Source organism: Miniopterus natalensis, chromosome 2 (genome assembly GCF_054644295.1).
Source record: "Miniopterus natalensis isolate mMinNat1 chromosome 2, mMinNat1.hap1, whole genome shotgun sequence".
Classification (NCBI taxonomy): Eukaryota; Metazoa; Chordata; class Mammalia; order Chiroptera; family Miniopteridae; genus Miniopterus; species Miniopterus natalensis.
This window is the reverse complement of record NC_142082.1, coordinates 152,556,324-152,574,457: the sequence shown is the minus strand read 5'-3', so window position 1 is coordinate 152,574,457 and position 18,134 is coordinate 152,556,324. Positions and strand designations below refer to the sequence as shown.

At 36.1% G+C, this 18,134-nt stretch overlaps 1 protein-coding gene across 2 annotated transcripts in view; it reads right to left on the bottom strand.

Moving 5' to 3' along the window:
- The window catches only part of IPO8 (importin 8), a 48,045-nt gene that overhangs the window by 12,314 nt on the left and 17,597 nt on the right, over nucleotides 1-18,134 (bottom strand). For both annotated transcript variants that reach the window (XM_087814740.1, XM_087814741.1), the window contains exons 10-19: nucleotides 16,118-16,217; nucleotides 14,890-14,966; nucleotides 14,499-14,615; nucleotides 13,595-13,684; nucleotides 12,053-12,218; nucleotides 10,862-11,022; nucleotides 9,942-10,067; nucleotides 6,044-6,110; nucleotides 3,197-3,322; nucleotides 2,442-2,539 (exon numbers count right to left, since the gene is read on the bottom strand). In XM_087814740.1, coding sequence (XP_087670866.1) covers nucleotides 2,442-2,539; nucleotides 3,197-3,322; nucleotides 6,044-6,110; nucleotides 9,942-10,067; nucleotides 10,862-11,022; nucleotides 12,053-12,218; nucleotides 13,595-13,684; nucleotides 14,499-14,615; nucleotides 14,890-14,966; nucleotides 16,118-16,217 — 1,128 coding nt within the window. The remainder of the gene's footprint in view (nucleotides 1-2,441; nucleotides 2,540-3,196; nucleotides 3,323-6,043; nucleotides 6,111-9,941; nucleotides 10,068-10,861; nucleotides 11,023-12,052; nucleotides 12,219-13,594; nucleotides 13,685-14,498; nucleotides 14,616-14,889; nucleotides 14,967-16,117; nucleotides 16,218-18,134) is intronic.

Here is an 18,134-nt window from a genome sequence, read left to right as displayed (position 1 = left end):
AACAAAATACTAAAATAAAATGTTTTAAATCTCCCTTTTAAACAGTAAAACAAACCCTGTATTTTTCCGATCTTTTTGATTTCTTGTCCATATGTACCCTTTTTTTTTTTTTTCATAATAACCATAATTCAATATTATATACTTTATAAGGTTCCCAGAAGAGAGATTTGTAGACTAGAGGCATGCTTATGATAGAAACTAAGAAAGATGGGAAAATAATGAGTTCAAACACAAGACATAAAGAGAACAAACTCAATCCAAAGAATAAAGATGAGACAGAAATTAAATATATAGACAAAAAGAGGTAAGAGAGAGAAACCAAAAAAAGATTCATCGAGAAAAAGATGTAATAGACAACTTTTATAAAAAATTATTTTTAAAAAGCGAAGAAAACAAAATAATAAAATATTAGGAATGAAAGATATAAATACAAAGGAGCGATTAAAAATAAGAGAATATATGGGGAACACTCTATTCCTTATATATTTGAAAACTCAGATGAACTGGATAATTTCCTAGACAAATACAATTTAAGAAAACTGAATTAAAAAGAAATTCCAGAAAAAGACAACAGACTGAATACTCCCATTTGATTTTATTCCTTCCCACATGGCCATTAAAATGAGAATGAAGAGATTTTAGAGGCACAGATTCTCAAAGATGGAGAGAAGGGAAAAAGAGACAGCTATAAAATTTTGGAAGCTAGAAAACAGATGGAACAGTGAGTTGAATAATAAGCAGGTACCCGCCAAACCAAGAATCAACTCTGTTTACATAAATTTAACATTCTACCTCTAGGCGATGTGTCTAGATCTAGATTCTCAACGTGAATGGGCTCTGGAGCCCAGAATGCTGGTTCAAATTCCAGCTCTGCGACTTTGTAGCTGTGTTTTTAGAGAAGCTACTTAACCTCTGTCTTGTGGTTCCCATCTGTAAAAGGAGAGTGATAATCTATCTGCCTCATGGGGCTGTACGATACAGAAAGGAAAAAATCACTCCCTTTGACCAAATTGCATTTACTTGGGTTTTTTGTTGGTTGGTTTTGTTTTCCCGCCCCAACTCCTCAAAAGGAAAAGAAACAAAAAATATTTCAGTAATTTAAAAATTAAATTAAGTCTGGCTCTGGCACCAGACTGCTTGGGTTCAAGTGTGATTCCAACACATTGTGACTCAGGACAATTTACTAAACTTCAGGCACAATGCAAGAAACTGTGGTTCAGTCTCCTCTTCAACAAAGAAGTGATACCTTCCTCATAATGTAAAGATTAAATAATAGGTATAAAGTGCTTAGGAAATACCTAGTATACAGTAAGAGTTCAAGAAGTATTAATTATTACTAACACGAGGACTATGAAACACTCTCACTCCTTGACAAGCGTAAGTGCATCAGTGTGAGTATCACTTTTATTCCACCTGCTATAATACTAAGCAGCTCCGGGTTACTAACGGAATGCTTCCTACTTGCTGCTTTCTCTTCCTCTTTTCCTCACTAGCAGCAGTTTCTGTAACTTAGAAAAACTGAAGAACACCAAGTGATTATGATTTAAGAAGCTGGGCTATTACAGCTACAGCGATCTTTTACAATCATGATTCTACTCCTTCAGTCTATATGTGATGAAACTTAGTGACTTCCCCACATCTTCCAGGCTCTTTTTAACCGAACTGCGACCTGAATCAGATATACTAATTATCGGTCCAGTGCTCTTAGCAGATCCTGGAACACATCCCTTCCAGTGAGGAAAACAAGTTGTACACTATAATTTTACTCCCAACTCCAAGGCCAAACTCTTAGGTCTGGCTATTTGAGCTTCCTAAACTCTGCCAGCTGTATGCAATACAGTTTTATATTTATGACTATATATATATATATATTCACCTACAGAAGGGAAACATTATTTAGTCATTAATGATTCCAAGAAATAACTAACAGAAGGCCAAATCTAACCTGTGACAAAGATGACACAGTAGACAATCATGTTTGTACATAAACATAACAGTTACCACTATGTAGTTTATAAATTATCCTGGACTGAACTAAATGATGCTGTTTTTCCAACAATTTCAATCTTTTGTCTTACATCCTATATCTAGTGACTTCCAATATATGCATTCAATTAAGAGAAAAATCAATGACTGACATACTATGGTTATTTTCCGAGCACTTTTCTTTAATCAAGTAACAGGTTTGCATTTTTGAAAGAAAAGGGCACAAAGAAAATCACTTACCTCTGAACATTATAAAGTACACAGCTAGAATAGTGGCTAACATTCTCAAGTACAACATACAACATGAAAATTTCAAATCACAATTCCAAATTCCATTTAAAAAGCAAAACGACAAATATATGTTGATGAAGGCAATACAGGAGAGCTAAATGCATAAGAAACAAATGAAAGCGTAAAACGCTCGACCCTACGACCACTGACTACGGCATGCTTACCTTTCTACACATGGTGAAAAGTATTTCTAGATGCTTCGGATTGGAGAGTAAAGTATTTGTGTCTATTGTCACATAATTATGCAGGAGAGGCATCATGTCTGGAAAAAAAATTCAAAATCCCAATGAGACTTGAGTAACAGGAGTAGAAATAAGTTATTCCCACTGAAACCACATTTCTGTTGCACCCACACATTACTATCTTTCCTCGCAACTACAAAACGCTAGAAACAAACGTGATAAATGTGCCCTATTTATAGATGAGGCAAGTGTGGATGAGAAAGATTAAAGTGTTCATCCTTTGACGTAGGGATTGATCTGAATGTTCTCCTTTCCTCCAGAGCACTCATCGCCATCTGACATACTACGTACTTTCCTGCTTGTCTGTGCATTTCCATACCTCCCCTCCCCTCCCCACAGAACGAAATGTCAGAAAAGCAAGGGCTCTTCTGTTCGCTGCTGCACTGCTGAGCTTAGAACGGTGCTTGGAATATAATCAGTATTCAGAAAACAGTAATTGAATTACACACACAGATCGCAAACTAATTTAAGATACAACAGGAAACACGAGCTCCCTCCTCTTGCCTCTATTCCTGAGGCTGAAAAATCCCTGCCACAGCAGCCCCACCCTTTACTCACAGGGAAGTAAGAACAATTATTTTCTGATTGGTACTGAAATCATCTATGTCTTTATCTCAAGTGTCAAAGGAAATAATATCTAGACACAGAAAAGTAATGCTACACGGTCAAAACCATACCTGTAAAATATTCAAAACAGTCCTGCTGAAAAACCTCATATAATATACCTAGAAGCTGCCACATTTGAGGGGAAATACCATGGCAGGTTAAACTATATGCCAGGGAAAGAATTTCTTCATAGAATTCTGGAAAGAAGAAAATCTCTAGTTAGAATGCTAGGAATTAGCAACAATTAAACACAAAGACCACACGGGGATTCAGGCTATACAGGCACACCTACTGCTCTTAGCCAACGTACCCCTTTCTCGGCCCTCACGTCTTCACCCACATATACTGCCAGCCAGCTTCCATTCTTACCAAGACCTGCCCCTCCTCAATCAGACAAGGCAAAGGTGTGGGGGTTTTTACCAATACTTATAATACTGAATATTTTCTAACATATAAAATATAGTTCCTCGTAAAGTTATAAATCAAAGCCTTGTACCAAAAAATAAACAACCAGCAAATGACTTCATCTCTTTAAAAAAAATTTTAAAGCATTTACACTTAAAAATGGGATGCAGTGGAATTTCTCTCTTCTTAAAAATGTTTTTAGAGCTACAAAAACTTGCATTGACAAAATAGTTGATAAAAATATTCCTCTGGATTGTACAAGGGACCACTGACAAGACAAGGCAAACAATACTCATCAGACGCGGCTTCTTTCTCTCCATCAGAGGCTGCCCTCTCCGTTCTCAGTTTCTCCGTTTTAATTCCCTGGTGAGACACTTCGGCCTGTTTTTCCCCTTGCTCCCGTTTTCCCTATTTTTGCATTGCTTTGTCTGCAGATTCATCCCTTCCTGCCACCCTTTTTGCTTCATTCCCACTGCCACAGGGGCAGGTCTAGCGGACAGCCTCTCGGGTCTCCTCTTGGGCTGCTCCCAGCCGCCCGTCGTGGGCATCGCGGCGGCAGGAGCCTTTGCAAATCTGGGCTGCCTGGCCACAGCCACTTCTCCCACCCTCAAGTATATAATAATTTTTATATCTCTTATCTGTGTATTGGTATAATACTCAAATGATTCCAACAGAGTTGTCATCTCCCCCTCCCCCCACCCAGTTTCGCTTTCCATTACCTGCGGTCAACCACAGTCCAAAAATAGAAGTGGAAAATTCCCAAAGTAAACAATAAGTTTTAAATTGTATTCTGTTCTGAGTAGCAGGATGAAATCTTGCACCATCCCGTCCCGTCCCACCTGGGACATGAGTCATGCTTTTGTCCAGAGCACCCACACTGTACGTATGCCCCCCCATTACTTAGCAGCCCTCTTGATTATCAGGTGGACGGTGACAGTTTCGGGTGCTTGTGTTCCATAACCCTTGTGTTCCTTAATACTGGCCACCAAGCCATTCCCATAGCTTTTATTACAGTATGTTGGTATGATTGTTAAATTTTATTATTGCTGTTGTTAACCTTTTACTGTGCCTAATTTATAAATTATACCTTTATCACAGGTATTCACGTATAGAAAATAACATAGTTACATAAAGGGTTTGGTATTATCCACGGTTTCAGGCATCCACTGAGGGTCTCAGAACATACCCCCGAGGATAAGGGGGGACTACAGTAATATCCTTACTTGCCTAATCTTTATACGAATTGATGCTTTGCTAAAAAATAAAAGTTGACCTTGGAGTCCCTAACAGGTTAAATAAGTTTCTAACCACGTCACATAAATCACTCTGTTTATTAGTGTACCACTTTCACTAAGAATTCCTTTTGTTTCTACAACAGCCAGGGCTTAAGATTTAGTCACCTAATTTCCTGCAATTACTAGCGACTATCTTTCCTGGCTACTAGATTATGTTACCTGTTTTGCATTTGCTCTAGCACGAAGGTAAAGAAAGGCATTTGTATTCAGGGATCCTACTAGCAAAAAGCACCTCCAGGTTAGTTTCACCTGAATAAGAATCACCCAGAATATTCAGTAAAAATGCAGATTCCTGGGCACTGCTTCAAACTAAGAATCAGAATCTCTGGGGTTCTAGTCCAGGAATCCTCCCTTTAACTAGGTCCTTAGTGATTCTTACGCACACCAAAGTTTGAGAATTACTGCTTTACAGCAATGACTCCAAAAAGTAGGGAGTTTGTACCTGAGGCAGTATGCAAAATAACCCACCGAGATGGGAGTATGTATTAGAGCACTTTTAATCTCATCGCATTATATTTCTATCTTTATGTATGTACATATAGTATAGCAATATATGTATGTTGCCTATAAATATATATTTTAAAATCATTCATATATATTAGAAGTGGATGCTCAATTTTTCACTACTTGGGTAAACGATAAAAGCTTTGGGAGCAACTGCTCTTAAGGAGTAACATGCTTTTCTTGCATCTTTCTATCTGTATACCATACAGATACATCTCCCTCATGCGAAAATGCCTTGGAGCTGTTAGCATCTTCAAAATACTTGGATACTATGGAAAAGTAGCCTCCTCTAAAAATTCCCATTAGTTTATAATATCCGGCATTAGTTATTGATTCTATTCAGAAGTCAGGCACCATAACAGATATCAGAACAATTAAGTCACACTTCTGCTAAGACATGCCCATCATTTCAAATTTTCAATCCCAGGTTAAATCACCTGAACCTCATCCCAGTTCTTGGTTTCTCAAAATGTAAAAGTTAAAATTCTGTGTGCTTTAAAAATTCTAAAACCAAAAGTTCTTAATTGAATGTATTCAAGTTTCTCTCTAAATGAAAAACAGATATTAGAAAGTATATCTAAAAACTGAAGAGAATGCCTTTTCACTTTCTCAGTACTGTCCACCTTCTTGAATTTAAAGGGGCAACAACGCACTGAAAGTTCATCAAATTTTTTTAATTCTCAATTTACATTTTTACTCAACCCTTAAACTTACCAATAACATGTTTCTGTAAAACGAGATCAATGATCCGTAGGCAGATATTCTCTAACTGCTGAGTAACCTAAAGACAAGTTTTAAACAGTTTAAAATTCATCATAACTCTTAAGTTAATCTGTAAATTTAATATTATCCCAATGAAAATACCAACAGGATTTTTGAGAGAAATTGACAAGTTAATTCTAAACTTCATGTGAAAAATTAAACATGTAAGAATACCAGAAAATTCTGAAAACTAAACCAACAGAGGAATTGAGAATCAAATCCATAATAAAATTACGAATGAAATTAGTTCCTTACCTCACATTTTATACCAAAATAAATTCCTAATAGATCAAAGATTTCAATGTTAAGACTTTAGACATGAAAGATACTAGAGAATATAAAAAGAATTGTGTATAACCCTAAAGAAGGAAAACGAACGAAAGCCCAGAAACCAGAAATAAATATGCTGAGGCATTTGGTATCAAAATTTTAAAATGTCTGCACAGAGCACAGGGAAGTCAAAGATAAATGAAAAATTGAGGAAACTATTTTCAAATGATATCACAAAGATAAAATTCCCCTCACAGGAGATCCTACCAACAAAAAGAACGGCAAAGATTACAAAAAGAGAAATATAAATGGACCTTAACCTTATAAAAAGATGTTTACTCTAATACATAATAAGAGTACAAATTCTAAGCACAGAATTAACACTTTTCACCTATCCAACTGGCAGTAATCAAAAAGTAGGGAGCTGCCCTGGCCAGTTTGGCTCAGCGGTTAGAGCATCGGCCCGCAGACTGAAGGTCGCGGGTTCGATTCCAGCCAGGGGCACGCACTTGGGTAGCAGGCTCAATTCCCGGTCGGGGCGCTGGCAGGAGGCAGCCGATCGATGTTTCTCTCTCCCTCCCTTCCACACTCTCTGAAAAGCAATGGAAAAAATATCCTCAGGGAGGATTAACACCACCACCACCAAAAGGAGAAACTTTACCTCGATCTAGGGAGTGTGAAGGACAAGTGAGCAGTATCCTTCCAACTTATACATACATCTCTTGATCCAGCAACTCAGCTTAAAGGCATTTCCCCTCCAGATATTTTATTACATGTACAAAATGACATGTAAAAGATCTTTCATTGCCGTGACATTTGTGATTAGTAACAACCAAATGTTCACTTAACAAGAGTCAGTTAAATTATATCCATTAACAAGGGACTGGTTAAATAAATCTGATCTATCATACAAAGAAATATTACGCAACTGTTAAAAATATGTAACTTTATTGACTAATATGAAAGAATCATCAAGAAATATGAAGTAAAAATGGCAGATAAGAGCTGTATGCTATCATTTTCATTGAAGAAAAATACACATATTCACTTCTTGCCTTGATATTATAATAGAAAAATCTCTGGAAGGATACAAAAAACCTGGTAAAGGAGCTACCTCCTTGGTAGAATCAGATGTCTGGGGAGCTGAGTGAGAAGGTGAAATTTCACTGAATACCTTTTCACACCTTTTGAATTTTCAACGTTTGTACTAAATATTTTTTAAATAAGAAAAAATTAAAATCCACTATGGGTTACACTTTTCATCTAAGTATCTTATTTCAACTTTCACAAGTATTCTTTAATAGCTTAAGCTTCTGTCTTAAAGTTCAAATGATCAAAATTTCCCAGTTTAAAAATTTGTCAATATGTTTGAAACTAGTAAGCAAAAATGCATTGTGCTTAAGAACTGTTTTAGCCTTTCACTTGTGCTCTTCACACACGGAGTATTTATACATGTATTCATCACTTGTGACTTTCCCTTTTGAGAAAATACTGTTTTCAAAGTTTGTTTTTAACACGCTAAAATTTAAAATCAGAGGACAAGCAATCAGGAGACAAGATTCTGATTTTTATTTTGCCCCTAATTATCTATGGCAGCGATTTTCAACCAGTGCGCCCTGGCACACTGGGGTGCCTCAAGAATTCTTAAAACATGCGATGCCTGACTATTTAGTCTGGGGCACTGACCTCTTTTCCTTTAGACTGTCAAATAAAAAAATGACAACAGCCAACACAATAGCCATCCAGTGTGAATGAATAAGAGTTATACCTATTTTTTTGTCAGATCAGCAAAAAATGTATTTTTTGGTGTGCCACATCATTTTTAGTAATTAGTTTCTGTGTGCGGTGAGATGAAAAAGGTTGAAAATGGCTGATCTATGACCTTGGTAAAGCCATTTAGCTTCTTCATCTGTAAGTAAAGAAGCTGGATATGATTACTGCTCTCAGTTTTAACCCTTGCCTCCCTTGATAATTACAGTAAGTTCACTTGCTCCTTTAACTCTATTTGAAATTCAAACTAAATTTAATATCAAGAGTAAAGAAATTAAAACAAAAATATAAAATGCTATGCTATTTTGTTTTCAAAATAATCCTGCTGCTCATTCTACTACTGCCCATCCTACACACACATACTTGGGAAAACTGGATGAGGTGATTTCTCAGGTCTAGTTCTCTTCAAACTTAAAATACAAGTTCTACATATAAGGTAAAAGAATTATCCTTAAGCATACTTGCTGTAATTTAATTTGGATCAGCCCACTGTTCCCAAGAGGCCTGTATAGTTTTAAAAGGATACAAAACTAAAAGAATGAATATGGAAATTAAAATTCACATTAAGGTCCTGGCCGGTTTGCTCAGTGGTTAGAGCATCGGCCTGTGGACTGAAGGGTCCCAGGTTCGATTCTGCCAAGGGCACATGCCTCAGTTGTAGGCGGGATCCCAGGCCCCAGTTGGGCGCGTGCAGGAGGCAACCAATCAATGCATTTCTCTCACATCGATGTTTTTCTCCCTCCCTCCCTCTCCCCCCCAGACTCCACTCTCTCTCTGCAAAGCAATGGAAAAAATATCCTCAGGTGAGGATTTTTTTTAAAAAAATGTTCACATTAAGCCTTTTAGATGAAAGAAGGCCTGCCTAGGAGAAGAACACCGAACCTTGTTAGGAATCTGGTAATCCTGCATTGATACATGATAAACACAGGATAAATCAGCAGCCACAGGGTTTAACATTGCTATTTAAAGAACAGGCACCTGCTTCCTAAGTCCTCGCTGTGTAAAACAAGAGCTGCCATCACTGCCAAACAAGTCGACTTGAGCTCACAGACATAAAGAACACAAATCTAATTTGAATTAAGGAAAGGTTATGTGATGCTTGGGGAAGAAAGCAGCAGGTTTTAGGTGGGGATAAACTGGTATGTTATCAGGGTGATTTGACTGCAAACCCAAAACCTGGTGACCATGAACAAGTCCCTTGATACTACCTGATCTTGTTTCTACTTCTTCAAAACGACACTACCATTACCTGCTCCATCTAACTCACCGTGGTGTGGGTAAGATTCCATCAGCTCATGGATGTGAAAGCACCTGACGACTGTCTGCACAATTCTTATCCCAAATTGTTCTGGAATTCAGTTCAGGAAAATGATGTTTTAAGCTATTCTTCCTTTCCATCCTCACAGTATCTGTTACTCTGAACTTTGTTCTGTTATTTAGTATTTGTCACTGTGACTGAATGGTTTTCACTCTCTACCAAGAAGACTAGACTATGGGTTCCGGAAGGCAGAGTCATATCTTCTTCAGTTTGGTATTCCCTAAAAACCTAGCCTGGGACATAGCAGACGTGATATACTGAACTTACTTCAGTTCAGAATGAAGGGTATGTAGTATACACTTTATAACCACATGTAATATTTCCCCTCAATCATTTTAATATGTGTCTTTAAATTTGAGGGTAATTTTTAAAATCTAGCAATACAACTAAATAGCAATTTAAAAGTCAAGACTTTAAAATGTGTGCCCACTGATCATATAAATTTCAGTTAATGTTACTATGATGACAAAATAAAACACAAAGAAACCCCACCTCCTTTTGATCTTCAACAACTGTCAAGATGGTATCAATGGTATGTAAAATTCCCATGGCCATTACTGTTTTGTCTTCAACTTCTTCATACTCATCGCTCTGAAGAACTTTGCCAAATATCTCCGCCTATGAAGATAGCATAAGCATATTCAACAATTAGTAGTTATTCCCATCCCTCACTATTATAAGTCGGCAAAACAGCAGTGTCACACACGTAAATGTCAGCAGTGTTATGCATTTTGCTGAGTGAATCAATGATAGAAACTGTTATGTTTTAAATATAGCCCCTTTTTCCCTTATCTGGTAACTAGAGTGGAACATATGTTAGGTATTACAATCAGATAGCTAATATTTAACTTACGGTTGATATTAAACAAATAAATCCAAATTCTAGGAAAACCGAAATCTAGTAATACTCAAACAAAAAATTCAATAGAAAGTTTAGAAGACAAAGTCAAGGAATCGCCTAGAAAATGAAACAGAAAGAACAGACATGGAAGACAGGAGAGAAAAGTAAGGAAATCAGAAACTCAGTCCTGGCCCAATATTCTACATCAGAACTATAGAACAGGAAAAATAGCAGAGAAAAATTCATCAAAGAGGTAACACAAGAAATTGCCTAAAACTGAAGAAAATGAGTTTCAAGATTCAAAGTCCAGAAAGTGAAAATTTAGAAGGTTCACATTAAAGCAAATCACTATGAAATCTCAGAATATTATAGATGAAAAGAGATCATCTTAAATGTTATTAGGTTTAAATCTAATTAACTATAGAAATTAACTGTCAAAATCAGAAGAACAAACATTTTTATATTAACATTACAATTACACATAAAACCAAACTCCAAACTTTGGAGTTTAATTTATTTAGATTATTCAAGGCTTCTATACCAACCAAACATAAAACTTTGCCAGTCTTACCAAGTGTTGGGTCATATCGACAGCAATGGAAGCTACTTCTTGACTGTATTCACATATCATCTTCTGGATAACATTGGTTACATCATCATTTTCTGTCTCTCTAACAATGTGCAACAGCTCCTGCATAATAGGCCTCACATGTGGCTTCATATATTCCTTAGCTAATGCAATAAAACAAACAAAATCACTAAAAAGTTAGGCATTCACAAGTGATAAAAAGAATTAACTTGCTCACAAGGTAAAGCAACACAGGGTAACAGGTTCTCGATAGATACTTGCTTTGCGGTAATGAGTAAGTTAAAAAGCTGCACCAAAATAATCTTCATCAATGTATCAATATTCCCATGAGTAATACAGAATCAGTCCTGCACAGGAAAGAACCGTCCAGCCCAAAATGCCAATAGCCCCCATGGATAAGCTTTAATCACACATAGGCTCTGTCATCAGCACGACTTATAGAACATGGATATGACACCAGGATACAAATACAAAAAATCATGTACATAAACCATGCCCAATACTGATTGATGGTGCCCATTCCCTGCCCCACCGCATCTCTATTCGTCTTCCTCCCACATATCCTTATACAATATTCAGACCTCCTTTAAAACACTGTTCAAGAGAGGTAAACTAGGTTCATGTTTACTTTTAAAGGTTTATTTGAACTTTGGACAGAATATTCTTCTAAACAAACAAAGGGGATACCTGTGTTATCACGCACTAGAAATAATACTTGCTACTTTCAGAAGTAGCAGAACCACAGAATCCTAGAGTTGAAAGGAATCCTAAAGCTTTCTAGTCCAACCCCCGTAAAGTTAAACGTATAGAATTCTCAGCCTTGACAAATTCGTGTGCCTTGCCCAGGTTTATATGGCAAATTAGTAGCACAATCAAAACTAGATACCAGGCCTCTTAATTCCCAGTCTATCATAACACCCAACAATTATCAACTTGCTCCCTAACTTAAAATTTTTCTGGAAACCACAGTCAAAAGGAACTCCTAAAAAAGGTCAAAAGTAAACTCCTATAAAATTCTGAGGGGGCAGAAGTTCAGAAATCCAAACCCTAAACCTCAAGACTTAGAGAATCATCCTTACTGGGCAAGGAAATGAACAAAACTATTTGAGAAAACCACGTTCAAACATAAGTAAACAAACAAACCAACCTTCTAAAAGGTATTCTGGGCTTTACCTTGTGTCTGGTTAGAAATTAATGACTGCAGAGCAAGGGCAGCTTCCACTTTGACAGGCATCTCCTTATCTTCAATCAAGCTCTTCTTTGCTAGTTCAACCGCATTTCTTAGATTGAGCTCATTATGAAACTTCAAAGAACTAAACGCATGAAGTACCCAACAGGACTATGTTATAAGAAGGAAGTAAACAGGGAACTATTAGGATTACGGTATTCTGTAATAATGTCACACAGAACTTCTTACCAAGTAAAATATCATTAATTCTAACAAGCACTGTTTGTTTTTTGAAGGGTAGCATATAAGCCTTAGTTGTTAACTCTGGATCTCCCAGTTGTTTTATTTAAAAAAAAAAAAAAGGCAGTTTGATTACTTCTAAAATTACCTATATACAATGGTATTTTTCACAGGGAAAAGAAAACAGAGCCAAATTTAAGTGTCTCCGAAAAACAAAACAAAAAAGTCTACCCTATTTCAAATATAAATCCTAACCCCTATACTTGAATTTTCTTCAAGTTTCTTAACCATATATTGAAAAACTAAATAAATTCAGAAAACACGAGTTTAAAAAGTCCCGGTTATCCTTCTAATAAATATTATGATTCATAACTAATTTATTATTTATTTGTAAAAGCTACTACAAACCAGTGCTCGACATTCATTTGCAGGCCTTTACAGTAAACAAATGAAACATCATTTTCCTTCCACTATAGCAAACTTCCTTTTTTCATTCACATAAGATACAAAGAATTTAAACCTTGTATAGATTACCAGATTTTAAACTATTAGACCACAGAATCATATTACTTTTTTAAATTTTCTATGTGCATAAAACACAATCAACAGTAATTAATTTGAATTACTAAAGACTTTTATCAAAAGAATTACAATTTACACATCATCTCAAAGATAGCAGCCTACCTATAAAAATACCATGTGCCCTCGACATCTCTAATCTTCAGTTGCCCAAATATTTCTCCAGTGATGATTATCTTCTGTTTATAAAATGCTTTAGAATGTGTAAGGTATTATTAACATACATTGTGTTTAGCAAACTTTTTTATATGTTGATGCAGTTATAAATTCTAGGAGCTTGAATTAAAGTTCTATTTTTATTTCTCCATAAAATATATTGATTCTATAAGTAGTACACACTTAGAACACAAATAAGCTTACATGGATTATTATTTCTCCCACTTCACTAAGGTATATCTACCTAATACACTGGAAATCATAATCAAGTTTTCAGCCAAACTAGAATTTCATGCTGTTTTTGGACACTGAAAATTAATCAGTCTATGAATTTACATTGTACCATTGCTATAACATCACTCCTCTCACTGCATCTTTTGCATATGCAGGAAGTGAGGCTAGGGTGAAAAACGAAAACAGCTGGAATTAAAATCCATAAATCCCTTTATTTACTAGTTTGTTCTTTATTCATTTTACCTCAATATGTGTCAATTTATCCAAAAACATTTAGTTCAATAATTATTTTACAAATGAAGATCTTAAGATACATAACGGAAATATGGAAAACTTACTCTAGCTCGAAGATACCCCAGGTTAGACAATAATAATGGAAATACATGATTCTGCAGCAACAGCTCCATTTGGTCCTTGAATAAACTCTTCTGTTAGAAAATAGAAATTAAGTTTCAACTTATCAAGTCTTTTTCATATGTAAAAATCACATCCTAATAAAGTATGTTTAATATAACTTATACTTCTATATATTTCTATATATATTTCTAGTTAAAGAAATACATATATTTCTATATATTTATATAGGATAGAAATATGTAAAATATATATATATTAATATAAATATATAAATATTTATATAAAATATAAAAATATCTATTTCTATATATATTTCTAGTTACAATTTTGTAAAACTACCTCACCTACATATTGCATGTTTTAAAACAAGACAAAAATAGTACCTTAAATATAATTTGATACTGATTGATTTTTATAGAAACAAAGTCATTTCATATTCTTTTTTTATATAGCAACAGTTTCATACTGAAACACTGACAAACAAAAAAGTCAAATGTTCTTTTTAACTAAAGAGGCAGGCGACTGCCCCGCCAGTGTGACTCAGCGGCTGAGCATCGGCCTAGGATCCAGGATTCGATTCCCGGTCAGGGCACATGCCTGGGTTTCAGGCTCAATCCCCAGCAGGGGGCGTGCAAGAGGCAGCCAATCAATGACTCTCATCATTGATGTTTTCCTCTCTCTCCCCCTCTCCCTTCCTCTCTCTGAAATCAATAAAAAATATTTTTTAAAAAAAGAAAAGAAAAAAGAAACAGGTGACAGGAAGAATATTTACAGTCAATTCAATTATGCAGAAGCAGTCACCAGTTATAAATTATCCATAGCTTTCATATTGTCATTTGGCTGTGCTTCGTAGTTTTAAGTAAATTAAATTTTAAGTAACTTAACCTTCAATAAAATATCAGCTAGGGAACCAATCACATGCAGGGCTCCATCTTTCTTTCTAGGGTCAAAGTTCGGGTCTGTTAGGATTTGATAACAGAATGCCATCATCTTTGGCAACACCTAAAGAAATAGAAGAATCCATTTTAGTCTACATTAATTTTCCTTGCATTACTATAGTTTTAAGTATATAATGCACAAATTTTCAAAATGAAAGCCATTTTATTGTGTTTTACCAAACAAGTATAATTAAGAAAACAAAATAACTCTTTGCCCTTACCAGGACAGGAAAATATTCTTAAAGTGACAAATTATAACTAGTAATACAACTTTTCAAATACTAGGGTTATATTAGAGCATCAAATCAACACAGGATTTACAAAGAATAGCTACGTACCTCTTTTCTTTTCTTTGCAGCAGTATATAAGAGAGTCTGCGCTGCTGTGGTAGGAGAAGCATAATCTTCAAAAATATCTAAGATTTTAAAAGGTGAAACCATGTTAGTAAAAATACAATTACTTATTATGGATTTTAAACCTGATTAATCACTATTCCAAAATCAAGAAATAAAACAGTCCACATATGACACTGGTTTACAGAATTAAAAAAAACCCAGTGATTTTTAAAAGGCAAAGGTAAAACGAAGGGAAAGTAGATGGTAAATATCACTTCTCACTCATCTGCTTTCCCTGTACTTTGTCTCCAAGAGAAGAGGCACTTCCTCAGTTACTGAATCAAGCAGTACTAACACAAAGCACTGTAGAAACAACCTCGCATCCCTACCAGTAGGCTTCACTCAGGTAGCCAGGGACACCTGGTCCCACAAAGGAAAGCACTGCACTGTCACAGCTTTAGCAATATTGTACTGATCTCAACATTTATTGAGGACATACTAGAACCAAACACTAGTAACAGAATGTAGAGATGTAGAAGGAATGGAGAATTCAAAATAAAGGAAATAGATACAATAATGCCCCTGCCCTCAGACAACTCTAAGGTGCGGGAGAAACAAAGGTGCGCAAATAAGATTTTGCCTGGCGAAGTGCCTGAGCATTTCAAGAAGCAATCAATTCAAACTGGAGATAAAAGGAAATGAATTCGGGCAGCCTACACAGTTCAACAGCTTCCAGGAAAATCCAAGCTAAAAGGACCCCCCGGAGAACTGGGACACACAGTGGGGCCACTGGATAATCTCATTCTCTAGTGAATACCTGCCTCTAGGATAAGGGGGGAAACTAAACTAAACTGGGGTGCTCTTAAAATATGCAGAAATCCAAAGGATCCCCCTGACTGAGCACAGCCCAATCTACAAGCGCGTGTATCCCAAAAGGCTCGGACAGGGATGGTCCCTGCAGATCAACATCACAGCAGAAAAGGCTGCAGATGGCTCCGAGACTGCTACAGCCCCATGAGGTGGGTAGACAAGGCGGATTTTCATCCCTCCCACCCAAGGCCTCAAGCTTACTGGCTCAACCGGACATCAAACCCTCGTGAGTTTCACAGGTTACTGTGCAAAGCAGAACTCCGGGAATTTAACAAAGTAACAAAATCTCCTCAAGATACACATTTAGGTGTATGACTTTCTGTATCCAGGAACTGAGGGGGAGCGAAGCCATCTCGATTACCGAATTTCATCCGTATGTACTCATGTGGGTCTTCTTGCCATAGCTCTTCATCTGCATCCTTGTAACACATCACAGCAAAAATCACATCTTCAGAGATATTCTAAGAAAAGAAACAAAACAACAAATGAGTACAGGCCATTCAAATTTGGGGAATACTAATAATGTATTTACTGACTGCCTTTATGATGTTAGTTTTCCAAACTGTTATATTAATCTTTCTGTTAAGCCTGCAGTGACTAAGGTGAAAGCAGGAAAGCAAGAGCCTAGGGTGGGGGTGGTGGGGGGCAGGGGGGAGGGGGGGAGGGGGGTAAAGGGGTGGGTTAAACGTAAGACTGTTTTTAAACAACAACTGATTAAAGAAACAGAGAAAGAGATGAATGTAAATGCTATTCTTTGAAGCAATAGAAAGGATAATAAAGTTTCACTAACAAATCAGCGTTAAGCATAACTTGACTCTTTAAGGAGAAATAAATATTAGGCGAAGGTTATATTTACTGTTATTTTTCCTTTTATGAACATTTTTACCTGTCTGTTTTGGTTCTAAATGTCAACATAGCAACAATATTAAAATTTTCTTTTCTTCCTCCATTTTCAAAAGCCTAATTTCCTACTCTACGCATGCAGGTTTCAGGGGGAAAAGTAAAGCCACACCTGTATGTACGTTGCTGCTAAGTGTATGTACACTGTCCTAAGCCCTTTTGTGCTCCAACAATTACTTATGTAAAAACAGAACCATTTCACCCTGGCCACCATGGCTCCTGTCCCGTACACCAAAAGGTGGTGGGTTGATTCCCGGTCAGGGCACATACCTAAGTCTCGAGTTCGATCCTTGGTCAGAGCGCAACCTATCGATGTTTCTCTTTTTCTTTCTCTCTCTCTCCCCCCCTCCCCGCCCCCCAAATTCAGTAAGTATGTCCTTGGGGGAGGATTAAAAAAAAAAAAAAGACAGAATCATCTCTTAAATGAATGGAATATTTCTAAGAGCAAAAATTCAGCCTAAGGATCAGTTTCTTATTCCTACATTCAGCCATGTAAAATTAGGGCCAAAGACATCAAGTAGAAAAAATACTATTGCAATTCAGCCTTACTTTACAGGAACACAGTAAATAAAATGAAATCAGTATCTACTTTTTTTACATATGTGGGGTTTTTTTTTTTATTGATTTTTAGAGAGAGAGGAAGGGAGAGGGAAAGAGAGATAGAAACATTGATGAAAGAGATACATCATCGACAGGCCACCTCTTGTATACCCCACACTGAGGATTGAAACTGAAACCCAGACATGTGCCCTGACCAGGAATCGAACCAGTGACCTCTTGGTTCATGGGTTGATGCTCAACCACTGAGCCACACAGGCTAGACATCAGTATCTATTAATTGCAAAGAAGTGATCCCTCTATGATCAAGGAGATTAGGCAAATATTATTAAGACATCCACAGAAAACAATGCAAAAGATACTATATTTGTTAAGATCTGTAATAACACTAAACAAATTTTATCCTGAACACCACAGGCAAAGAAAAAGAATTTATTTTCCTTTTTAGATACCATCTTATAGATTACAGAATTTAAGAATTTATAGTTTGAGAGAGGAAAAAAATTGGTTCCTAACATTATTGAATTACCCAAAAATTATCTGCATGCAAATAAGAATTTATTTATTAATGGCCTATAATTTTTCATTCTCATTTTTTAATTAAATAACAATGTGGAATTCTATCCTTAAGTAAGCAATTAAACAAGGTCAACTGAATCCAAGTCTTCCAACTAAAAAAACTTGGAAGTACTCACTCTTCTCAAATACTTAAATTTCCAAGCCTTCATATCAGATATGACTGCACCCATTTGTAATTATTAAGGGAATAAAAATATATTCAATATAAAATATGGAATTAGTAACACTTGCTTTGTCTAGAAAACCTGACTTCATCATTTTGAATAATTTTGGAGAACTGGTCCCTGACACCAACCTGTCTAGAAAACCTGATTTCTTTTCTTTTTTAAATATGTTTTTAT